Source organism: Pristiophorus japonicus, chromosome 24 (genome assembly GCF_044704955.1).
Source record: "Pristiophorus japonicus isolate sPriJap1 chromosome 24, sPriJap1.hap1, whole genome shotgun sequence".
Taxonomy (NCBI): Eukaryota; Metazoa; Chordata; class Chondrichthyes; family Pristiophoridae; genus Pristiophorus; species Pristiophorus japonicus.
Window position 1 is genome coordinate 2,108,321 of NC_092000.1, and position 12,773 is coordinate 2,121,093.

At 45.4% G+C, this 12,773-nt stretch overlaps 1 protein-coding gene across 1 annotated transcript in view; it reads left to right on the top strand.

Moving 5' to 3' along the window:
• Positions 1-6,790: 6,790 nt before the first annotated feature.
• The window catches only part of LOC139237783 (vascular cell adhesion protein 1-like), a 47,837-nt gene continuing 41,854 nt past the window's right edge, over positions 6,791-12,773 (top strand). The window contains exon 1 of the mRNA XM_070866967.1: positions 6,791-6,939. Coding sequence (XP_070723068.1) covers positions 6,873-6,939 — 67 coding nt within the window. The 5' untranslated portion in view covers positions 6,791-6,872. The remainder of the gene's footprint in view (positions 6,940-12,773) is intronic.

Consider the following 12,773-nt stretch of genomic DNA (forward strand, 5'->3'; position numbering starts at 1 on the left):
TTATTGTGCGAGTATTTTATTACTGTAAGATAGAGGAATGATTTTGACTCTGAATTATCTGTACTTTATAAACAGATTGTAATTTTTTTACACAAAAAGAAAAGACTTGCATTTCTGTAGCGCCTTTCATGACCACCGGATGCCACAAACTGCTTTACAGCCAATGAAGTACTTTTTTTCTCCTCCAAATCATTTGTTATAATATCAGATGTGCCAGCTGAGAATAGTTAATCCAGTCAGACCACACCATGAGCACTGCATCCATTTCACAAAGCAGTCAGAGGCAGTGCAGAGAAGAACCACGAGCCTTATCCACAGTGATAGTGTAATGAGGAAAGATAGAAGGACCGGGGCTTGTCAGCCTGGAAAGGAGGTGTTTGAAAGTAATAAGAACATAAGAACATATGAAATAGGAGCAGGAGTCGGCCATAAGGACCCTCGAGCCTGCTCCGCCATTCAATAAAATCACGGCTAATCCAATCATGGACTCAGCTCCACTTCCCCACCCGCTCCCCATAACCCCTTATCCCCTTATCATTTAAGAAACTGTCTATTTCAGTCTCAAATTTATTCAAATATCCCAGCTTCCACAGCTCTCTAAGGCAGCGAATTCCACAGATTTACAACCCTGAGAGAAGAAATTTCTCCTCATCTCAGTTGATTATGCCCACTTGTTCCAGTTTCCCCCATCAGTGGAAACATCCTCTCTGCATCCACCTTGTCAAGTCCTCTCATAATCTTTTACGTTTCGATAAGATCACCTCTCATTCTTCTGAATTCCAATAAGTAGGGGCCCAACCTCCTCAACCTTTCCTCATAAGTCAACCCCCTCATCACCGGAATCAACCTAATGAACCTTCTCCGATCTGCCTCCAAAGCAAGTATATCCTTTCGCAAATATGGAAACCAAAACTGCACGCAGTATTCCAGGTGTGGCCTCACCAATACCCTGTATAACTGTAGCAAGACTTCCCTGCTTTTATACTCCATCCCCTTTGCAATAAAGGCCAAGATTCCATTGGCCTTGCTGATCATTTGCTGTACCTACATACTGATCGTTTGTGTTTCATGCACAAGTACCCCCAGGTCCCGCTGTACTGCAGCACTTTGCAATTTTTCTCCTTATAAATAATAACTTGCTCTTTGATTTTTTTCTGCCAAAGTGCATGACCTCACACTTTCCAATATTATACTCCAACTGCCAAATTTTTGCCCACTCACTTCGCCAGTCTATGTCCTTTTGCAGATTTTTTGTGTCCTCCTCATACATTGCTTTTCCTCCCATCTTTGTATTGTCAGTAAACTTGGCTACATTACACTTGGTCCTTTCTTCCAAGTCGTTAATATAGATTGTAAATAGTTGGGGTCCCAGCACTGATCCCTGCGGCACCCCACTAGTTACTGGTTGCCAACCCGAGAATGAACCATTTATCCCGACTCTCTGTTCTCTGTAAATAAAGAATGGCCTTCCCCATGAGCACTCCACTCTACACCACCATAGTGAGGGCTTGCAGCAGCAGCGTGTTGAGGCAGGAGAATCAGGTTGTGTGGCTGAAGACAGCATCCCAACTTGCACAGTCCTACGAGAACCTCACTGAGGATGGCTGTGCCTTTCCAAAGATGCCTTTGGACATTTCTGCCAAATTCATCAAAATTAGTTGCACGTGCTCCACTGCCACAACTGCTCTGCCCGTGGCAATTCAAAGTGACAATCACTTGCAGCATTTAAGGCTTCAGATCTTTCCAGATTGCTACAGGGCATCTGTCCAACAGTAGCCAGGGAGCCGTCAGGGTGTGTATCGTGCAGGTGTCGAGCGCCCTCTTTCACAGAGCAGCCAAATTCCTCCACTTGGGCATCACCCCAGGCGGCAGAGGCAGATTGCTACAGATAGTTGGACTCCCCATGTACAGGGTGCCATGATGGTATGTATTTGGCACCCTATTTACCAAAGAAATATAAATGTTAAGCCAAAGAAGGAGAATTTCACGAAAACTTCAATCTGTGGAACAATCTAGGAAGCACATTTGGCTGCAGTCAATTCACTTTTAACATGAATTTACATCGGATTACATAGGATATAAAAACAGGCCAATCGGTCCAACCAATCCACACCGCCGTTTGTGCTCCACTCGAGCCTCCTCCTGTCTTTCCGCATCTAAATCTGTAATTTATTGCACTCCTACAATTTCTGCAGAATTAGTTTACCACATTTCAGCTGGTTAGAATTTTTAAAAACATATTGCATTCACATATGTCGCTGTCCTGCCTAACCAGCGGGAGATCGAGAGCCAGCGGCAGTTGGTGAGAGGGGAGCAACCTGTCAAAAGCCCAGCGGGAGATCGAGAGCCAGCGGCAGTGGGTGAGAGGTGGGAGCAGTGTCGGAGCGGGCCCAGCGGGAGATCGAGAGCCAGCGTACCGGTGCAGCTACAGCGGGAGAGAAAGCAAAATAGAAGTAGAAAGTAATCAAAAAGTGATGTCACAGCCAATGTGGTAAGTGATTGGCTGGTGATTGGTGAGTAGCTTTTCTTTTCTTTTTTATATCAGTAAGTGAACTGTAACATTGTTATTACCAATTTAAGGGTATCTAAGGTTAAGACATGGCAGGAGAGCTCGGCCATGTGATATGCTCCTCCTGTACCATGTGGGAACTCGGGGACACTTCCGGTGTCCCTGGGCGCTACGTGTGTGGGAAGTGTATCCACCTCGAGCTCTTGACGGTCCGCGTTGCGGAATTGGAGCTGAGGGTGGATTCACTCTGGAGCATCCACGATGCTGAGAATGACGTGAGTATCACGTGTAGTGAGTTGGTCTTACCGCAGGAGAAGGGTCCACAGCCAGATAGGGAATGGAAGACCAGCAGGAAGAGCAGTGCAAGAAAGATAGTGCAGGGGTCCCCTGTGGTCATCCCCCTGCAAAACAGATACACTGCTTTGAGTACTGTTGGGGAGGATGACTCATCAGGGGAGGGCAGCAGCAGCCAAGTTCATGGCACCGTAGGTGGCTCTGCTGCAAAGGAGGGCAGGAAAAAGAGTGGGAGCACGATAGTGATAGGGGATTCGATGGTGAGGGGAATAGATAGGCGTTTCTGCGGACGCAACCGAGACTCCAGGATGGTATGTTGCCTCCCTGGTGCAAGGGTCAAGGATGTCTCGGAGCGGGTGCAGGACATTCTGAAATGGGAGGGAGAACAGCCAGTTGTCGTGGTGCACATTGGTACCAACGACATAGGTAAAAAAAGGGATGAGGTCCTACGAAAAGAATTTAAGGAGCTAGGAGCTAAATTAAAAAGTAGGACCTCAAAAGTAGTAATCTCGGGATTGCTACCAGTGCCACGTGCTAGTCAGAGTAGGAATCGCAGGATAGCGCAGATGAATACATGGCTTGAGCAGTGGTGCAGCAGGGAGGGATTCAAATTCTTGGGGCATTGGAACCGGTTCTGGGGGAGGTGGGACCAGTACAAACCGGACGGTCTGCACCTGGGCAGGTCCGGAACCAATGTCCTAGGGGGAGTGTTTGCTAGTGCTGTTGGGGAGGAGTTAAACTAATATTGCAGGGGGATGGGAACCTATACAGGGAGACAGAGGGAGACAAAAATGAGGCAAAAGCAAAAGACAGAAAGGAGATGAGGAAAAGTGGAGGGCAGAGAAACCCAAGGCAAAGAACAAAAAGGGCCACTGTACAGCAAAATTCTAGAAGGACAAAGGGTGTTAAAAAAGCAAGCCTGAAGGCTTTGTGTCTTAATGCAAGGAGTATCCGCAATAAGGTGGATGAATTAACTGTGCAAATACGTGTTAACAAATATGATGTGATTGGGATTACGGAGACGTGACTCCAGGATGATCAGGACTGGGAACTCAACATCCAGGGGTATTCAACATTCACGAAGGATAGAATAAAAGGAAAAGGAGGTGGGGTAGCATTGCTGGTTAAAGAGGAGATTAATGCAATAGTTAGGAAAGACATTAGTTTGGATGATGTGGAATCTATATGGGTAGAGCTGCAGAACACTAAAGGGCAAAAATCGTTAGTGGGAGTTGTGTACAGACCTCCAAACAGTAGTAGTGATGTTGGGGAGGGCATCAAACAGGAAATTAGGAGTGCATGCAATAAAGGTGCAGCAGTTATAATGGGTGACTTTAATATGCACATAGATTGGGCTAGCCAAACTGGAAGCAATACGGTGGAGGAGGATTTCCTGGAATGCATAAGGGATGGTTTTCTAGACCAATATGTCGAGGAACCAACTAGGGGGGAGGCCATCTTAGACTGGGTGTTGTGTAATGAGAGAGGATTAATTAGCAATCTCATTGTGCGAGGCCCCTTGGGGAAGAGTGACCATAATATGGTGGAATTCTGCATTAGGATGGAGAATGAAACAGTTAATTCAGAGACCATGGTCCAGAACTTAAAGAAGGGTAACTTTGAAGGTATGAGGCGTGAATTGGCTAGGATAGATTGGCGAATGATACTGAAGGGGTTGACTGTGGATGGGCAATGGCAGACATTTAGAGACCGCATGGATGAATTACAACAATTGTACATTCCTGTCTGGCGTAAAAATAAAAAAGGGAAGGTGGCTCAACCGTGGCTATCTAGGGAAATCAGGGATAGTATTAAAGCCAAGGAAATGGCATACAAATTGGCCAGAAATAGCAGAGAAATTTAGAACTCAGCAGAGGAGGACAAAGGGTTTGATTAGGGCAGGGAAAATGGAGTACGAGAAGAAGCTTGCAGGGAACATTAAGGCGGATTGCAAAAGTTTCTATAGGTATGTAAAGAGAAAAAGGTTAGTAAAGACAAACGTAGGTCCCCTGCAGTCAGAATCAGGGGAAGTCATAACGGGGAACAAAGAAATGGCAGACCAATTGAACAAGTACTTTGGTTCAGTATTCACTAAGGAGGACACAAACAACCTTCCGGATATAAAAGTGGTCAGAGGGTCTATTAAGGAGGAGGAACTGAGGGAAATCTTTATTAGTCGGGAAATTGTGTTGGGAAAATTGATGGGATTGAAGGCCGATAAATCCCCAGGGCCTGATGGACTGCATCCCAGAGTACTTAAGGAGGTGGCCTTGGAAATAGCGGATGCATTGACAGTCATTTTCCAACATTCCATTGACTCTGGATCAGTTCCTATCGAGTGGAGGGTAGCCAATGTAACCCCACTTTTTAAAAAAGGAGGGAGAGAGAAAGCAGGGAATTCTAGACCGGTCAGCCTGACCTCAGTAGTGGGTAAAATGATGGAATCAATTATTAAGGATGTCATAGCAGCGCATTTGGAAAATGGTGACATGATAGGTCCAAGTCAGCATGGATTTGTGAAAGGGAGATCATGCTTGACAAATCTTCTGGAATTTTTTGAGGATGTTTCCAATAAAGTGGACAAAGGAGTACCAGTTGATGTGGTATATTTGGACTTTCAGAAGGCTTTCGACAAGGTCCCACACAGGAGATTAATGTGCAAAGTTAAAGCACATGGGATTGGGGGTAGTGTGCTGACGTGGATTGAGAACTGGTTGTCAGACAGGAAGCAAAGAGTAGGAGTAAATGGGTACTTTTCGGAATGGCAGGCAGTGACTAATGGGGTACCGCAGGGTTCTGTGCTGGGGCCCCAGCTGTTTACATTGTACATTAATGATTTAGACGAGGGGATTAAATGTAGTATCTCCAAATTTGCGGATGACACTAAGTTGGGTGGCAGTGTGAGCTGCGAGGAGGATGCTATGAGGCTACAGAGTGACTTGGATAGGTTAGGTGAGTGGGCAAATGCATGGCAGATGAAGTATAATGTGGATAAATGTGAGGTTATCCACTTTGGTGGTAAAAACAGAGAGACAGACTATTATCTGAGTGGTGACAGATTGGGAAAAGGGAAGGTGCAACGAGACCTGGGTGTCATGGTACATCAGTCATTGAAGGTTGGCATGCAGGTACAGCAGGCGGTTAAGAAAGCAAATGGCATGTTGGCCTTCATAGCGAGGGGATTTGAGTACAGGGGCAGGGAGGTGTTGCTACAGTTGTACAGGGCCTTGGTGAGGCCACACCTGGAGTATTGTGTACAGTTTTGGTCTCCTAACTTGAGGAAGGACATTCTTGCTATTGAGGGAGTGCAGCGAAGATTCACCAGACTGATTCCCGGGATGGTGGGACTGACCTATCAAGAAAGACTGGATCAACTGGGCTTGTATTCACTGGAGTTCAGAAGAGTGAGAGGGGACCTCATAGAAACGTTTAAAATTCTGACGGGTTTGGACAGGTTGGATGCAGGAAGAATGTTCCCAATGTTGGGGAAGTCCAGAACCAGGGGTCACAGTCTAAGGATAAGGGGTAAGCCATTTAGGACCGAGATGAGGAGAAACTTCTTCACCCAGAGAGTGGTGAACCTGTGGAATTCTCTACCACAGAAAGTAGTTGAGGCCAATTCACTAAATATTTCCAAAAGGGAGTTAGATGAAGTCCTTACTACTCGGGGGATCAAGGGGTATGGCGAGAAAGCAGGAAGTGGGTACTGAAGTTTCATGTTCAGCCATTAACTCATTGAATGGCGGTGCAGGCTAGAAGGGCTGAATGGCCTGCTCCTGCACCTATTTTCTATGTTTCTATAAATGTATGGTCAAAACAGGAAACCAAACGATTACTGGTAGAACGTCAGCTCCAGCTCCCGATAATGACGATGCAGCCTGTCCCGAGACCTTTAAAAAAAGGCGGAGTTCACATATCCTTCAATCCGCAGTAAAATCCTGTCTGTATATACCACTCACTTTATAAATAGTCAGCTTTAACCCAAGAGTGGGGAGTGTGCGAACCTTTTAGGATTGGAAATCTGGACAAGCAATTTTTCTCAAGATTTTGCACTTGCAAACCCTTAATTATGGATTTCAGACTCACTTCGCGGTTTGGATATATTTGCCTTTTTACCATGTTTTTCGCTGTAACAGGTAATTGGACGTTTATAGTGTTTATACAGTATTCAATCTGTAGTTAACTGTCTGTGTTGCTGTTGGGGTTGTTCCCGGGTGTATTGCACATCTAGTATCAGTTTAGCAGTTCCAGCACTGGTTGGCAGAGGTGACCTGGCATCCCAGTGTCTATCGGCGTGCGCCTTCTGAAGCTCACTTAGTTTTTAAAAAGTTTTTCGAACTTTGATTGCATCCCCAGCATCACCCACTCGCCAACCCTTTGAAGACCGCTGAGTTTCTCTCAATGAATCTCTCTCTCGCTGTGCCATCCAATCCTTGCTCTGCACCTCGGTTGATTGAGATTACGGGGAGCTGCGTCTGTCGTCGGCTCCTCGGGTTTAAATTGCTGGGACCGGCTACAGCATTATATAGGATTCCCATTAACCCGCCGGGATGGGCAAGCTGATGTTAGCAGTGTCAGTGTTGGTGCATTGACTGTTTCATTGAGCACATTAATAGGGCCAACTAAATAACTAAATGAGAAATGTAATCAATTTAAAATTTATTATTAAATAAACCAAACAAATTGGCAAAAGAAGCAATGAGGAGCAAATAGTGAGTTGTGATCTGGAATGCACGACCTGAAAGGGTGGTGGCGGCAGATTCAGAAATAACCTTCAAAGGAGACTTGGATAAGTATTTGAAGGGAGAGTGGGACCAGCTGGATAGCTCTTCCAGAGAGCTGGCACAGGCCGAATGGCCTCCTTCTGAGCTGTAAGATTCTATGATCTTTCATTTGTTGGAATAACAGCACCCAGTGCGTTTTGATACTGTTCATCTCATTGAGACCATTAAACACAAGCAGTGACCTGTAAAGTATTTTGTATAACAGATATTTTTTCTCTTCATTTGTTGAATTGAGTACCTTTATTTTAATAACATCAGATGTTGGGTTTATATTTACTGCCATTTCTTCAGAGATTGAACCAAAGAATTTCATCAATATGCTGTTATTTTAAATATCTCAAGGGAGAATTTGTGCATCAACCTTTTCAGTCCCAGTGAAATGTACAGCTGAGAAATGTGAATGCCCACAATACAAGCCTGTTGGCGTTAGCTATTTTACACGCTTTCAATCATATTTCATCTCTTCAGTCTACATGTGAATGTTACTTCATTGTAAATTTATTTAGCAGCCCTCATTATAGCCAATATGATCATGTTCTGAATTATAGAAGTAGAAGTGTTTTTTTAATGTTTTGTTATGGATGCTGATTTCCAGAGGTGAAATAAACTAAAAGTAACAAATGTAATTAATTTTTTTTTAAAGACTTGTATTTCTATAGCACCTTTCATGTCTCAAAGCGCTTTACAGCCAATGAAGTATTTTTTGGAGTAGTCACTAAAGTTAATGGAAAGTGTGTTTTTAAATGTGACGACACTCTAATATTGTGCCAGTCCTAATTTTGCTTGGCTAAAAGCACTTTAAGTCCGAAGTTCTGATACATTGCTCCCTGTTCTGAAAGGTTACACACCCCTGATCTAGGTTTGCATTCCGGTGCCGTACTGAAGGAGGGCTGCATTGTCCAACAAGTTGTCCCATGGCCTCTCCCTCCCTTTCTCTGTAACCTCCTCCAGCCCTACAACCCTCTGAGATCTCTGCGCGCCTCCAATTCTGGCCTCTTGAGTATTCCCGATTTTAATCGCTCTATCATTGGCAGCCGTGTCTTCAGCTGCCTGGGCCCTGAGTTCTGGAATTCCCTCCCTAAACCTCTCCGCCTCTCTCTCCTTTTAAGGCACTCCTTAAAACCTGCCTCTTTGACCAAGCATCTGCTTTAATCTTTATGTGGCACTGTGTAAAACTATGTTTGATAATGCTTCTGTGAAGCACTTTGGATGTTTTACTACGGTAAAGGTGCTGTATAAATGCAAGTTGTTGCTGTTGTTGATTCAATGTCAGACTGAGATACGAGGAGTCAAGCTTTTCAGCTTCGAAAGGAAGTGACTTTATAGACAAAGCAAGCCTGGAGCACGCCCATCAAACTGTTGGTAATATAGAGTAGAAGGTAAATTTAGGACAGGTTCTTCTTCTTCACACAAAGAGTGACCAATATAGCAATTCAATTTCTGGATAAGGTAATTGAGGCAAATCCGCTGGAATCATTAAGATACATAGAAAATAGATGCAGGAGCAGACCATTCAAGTCTGCACCACCATTCAATATGATCATGGCTGATCATTCACCTCAGGACCCCATTCCTGCTTTCTCTCCATACCCCTTGATCCCTTTAGCCATAAGGGTCACATCTAACTCACTTTTGAATATATCCAATGAACTGGCCTCAACAACTTTCTGTGGTAGAGAATTCCACAGGTTCACAATTCTCTGAGTGAAGAAGTTTCTCCTCATCTCGGTCCTAAATGGCTTACCCCTTATCCTTAGACTGTGTCCCCTGGTTCTGGACTTCCCCAACATCGGGAACATTCTTCCCGCATCTAACCTGTCCAATCCCGTCAGAATTTAATATGTTTCTATGAGATCCCCTCTCAATCTTCTAAATTCCAGTGAATATAAGCTCAGCCGATCCATTCTTTCTTCATATGTCAGTCCTACCATCCCGGGAATCAGTCTGGTGAACCTTGGCTGCACTCCCTCAATAGCAAGAATGTCCTTCCTCAGATTAGGAGACCAAAACTGTACACAATATTCAAGGTGTGGCCTCACCAAGGCCCTGTACAACTGCAGTAAGACCTCCCTGCTCCTATACTCAAATCCCCTAGCTATGAAGGCCAACATGCTATTTGCCTTCTTCACCACCTGCTGTACCTGCATGCCAACTTTCAATGATTGATGTACCATGACACCCAGGTCTCGTTGCACCTCCCCTTTTCCTAATCTGTCACCATTCAGACAATATTCGGCCTTCCTGTTTTTGCCACCAAAGTGGATTACCTCACATTTATCTACATTATACTACATCTGCCATGCATTTGCCCACTCACCTAACCTGTCCAAGTGACCCTGCAGCCTCTTAGCAACCTCCATACAGCTCACACTGCCACCCAGCTTAGTGTCATCTGCAAACTTGGAGATATTACACTCAATTCCTTCGTCCAAATCATTATTGTATATTGTAACTAGCTGGGGTCCCAGCACTGAACCTTGCGGTACCCCACTGGTCACTGCCTGCCATTCTGAGAAGGACCCGTTTATCCCTACTCTCTGCTTCCTTTCTGCCAACCAGTTCTCTATCCACGTCAATACATTACCCCCAATACCACGTGCTTTAATTTTGCACACCAATCTCTTGTGAGGATCCTTGTCAAAAGCCTTTTGAAAGTCTAAATACACCACATCCACTGGATCTCCCTTGTACACTCTACTAGTTACATCCTCAAAAAATTCTAGAAGATTTGTCAAGCATGATTTCCCTTTCACAAATCCATGCTGACTTGGTCCGATCCTGTCACTGCTTTCCAAATGCGCTGCTATTTCATCTTTAATAATTGATTCCAACATTTTCCCCACTACTGATGTCAGGCTAACTGGTCTATAATTACCCATTTTCTCTCTCCCTCCTTTTTTAAAAAGTAGTGTCACATTAGCTACCCTCCAGTCCATAGGAACTGATCCAGAGTCATTAGACTGTTGGAAAATGATCACCAATGCATCCAATATTTCTAGGGCCACTTCCTTAAGTACTCTGGGGTGCAGACTATCAGGCCCTGGGGTGTTATCAAACTTCAATCCCATCAATTTCCCGAACACAATTTCCTGACTAATAAGGATTTCCTTCAGCTCCTCCTTCTCGCTAGACCCTTGGTCCCCTAGTATTTCTGGAAGGTTATTTGTGTCTTCCTTAATGAAGACAGAACCAAAGTATTTGTTCAAATGGTCTGGCATTTCTTTGTTCCCCATTATAAATTCACCTCATTCTGACTGCAAGGAGCCTATGTTTGTCTTCACTAATTATTTTCTCTTCACATATTTATAGAAGCTTTTGCAGTCAGTTTTTATGTTCCCAGCAAGCTTCCTCTCATACTCTATTTTCCCCCTCCTAATTAAACCCTTCATCCTCCTCTGCTGAATTTTAAATTTCTCCCAGTCCTCAGGTTTGCTGCTTTTTCTGGCCAATTTTTATGCCTCTTCCTTGGAGACCATTTGAACAAATACATGTGAGAACACTGACCACAAGGTGGTGAACTTGTGGGAGACACTCCTAACCTGGACCTTCAGATATAAAAGGGGAAGCTCCACCCACTTCCTTCACTTGAGTGCTAAGGAATAAAGGACAGGTCACAGACTGATCTTCTCTCAAGCATGGGCCTCGTGTGCATTTACACTGTATAGCAAAGACGTATCAATGGCGACGAGAAACTGGGATTTAAACCACGCGAGCATGGCCACTAACAGAACAGACAAGAGGTACTGTGGTAAGGAATGGTTGGGACAGAGATTCAACATTGTTAAAGCAGCACACAGTTCTCCAGGCAGACAAGGGCAGTCAGGCATGCCCCAACATGTAGTTGAAACCAGAAGGGGAGTTCGACAGAGACAATGGCAAGCTGAACGGCGATTCATGCCATTACAAGGGACAATGCGGCCAGTAATGGGGCCATCAACACCTGTTAATGGCGCACTCAAGGACAATCACAGGGGCAGTCGGGGACGATCGACTGGCAAGGGACCTTTTGTTTCCAACAGCAGTTCATGTTGGAGGCGTGGAGGCCCACACTCAGCTGGAGTTTGCAGAGATGAGCAAAATACCTGCAGAAATTGCAGAAATGAACGCTGGGGGAAATCGCTGGAAGCTGAAGTTCAGCGAGTTCATGTGGAGCATGTATACAGTTCATATAGCAGGACACCACCGATAATGATGAAAGTGCTCCTCAATGGCATCCCAGTATCAATGAAGCTAGACACGGGGGCCAGCCAGTCCCTGATGGGTATCAAACAGTTCGAAAAGTTGTGGGCATCCAAGGCCAGGAGGCCAAAACTATCGCCGATTGACGCACAGTTACGGACATACACAAAGGAGATCATTCCGGTGCTAGGCAGCGCCACGGTAGTTGTGACCCACAAAGATTCGGAGAACAGGTTGCCACTCTGGGTTGTCCCGGGGGACAGTCCCGCACTACTGGGGAGGAGTTGGCTTGCTGTCATCAACTTGAAATGGGGCGATGTCAATGCAATTTCCTCTGTTCGTTCGTTCCTGGGGCTCCTGAACTATTTTGGTAACTTTCTTCCCAAATTGAGCACGCTGCTAGAGCCGCTACACGTGCTCCTACGCAAAGGTCGTGAATGGGTCTGGGGGGACAGCCAGGAAAGGGCTTTTAATAGAGCACGCAATTTGTTATGTTCCAGCAATCTGTTAATGCTATATGACCCATGTAAGAAACTTGTGTTAACGTGCGATGCGTCGTCCTATGGTGTTGCAGCATGTGTGTTGCAGCATTTCAATGCCAAGGGTCAGTTACAGCCGGTAGCTTATGCCTCCAGAAGTCTGTCCCAGGCAGAAAGGGGCTACGGGATGGCAGAAAAGGAGGCGCTCGCATGTGCATATGCGGTAAAGAAAATGCACCAGTACCTGTTTGGCAGGAAATTTGAGCTGGAGACAGATCACAAACCCCTAACGTCCCTTTTGGCCGACAACAAGGCCATAAATGCAAACGCATCGGCCCGCATACAGAGGTGGGCACCCACGCTAGCTGCCTATGACTACACAATTCGGCACAGACCGGGCACCGAAAACTGCGCCGATGCACTCAGCAGGCAGCCACTAGCCACCACTGAGGGGGCTACCGAGCATGCTGCTGAGATGGTCATGGCTGTTGAAGCTTTCGGAAGCGAAGGCTCACCCGTGACAGCCCA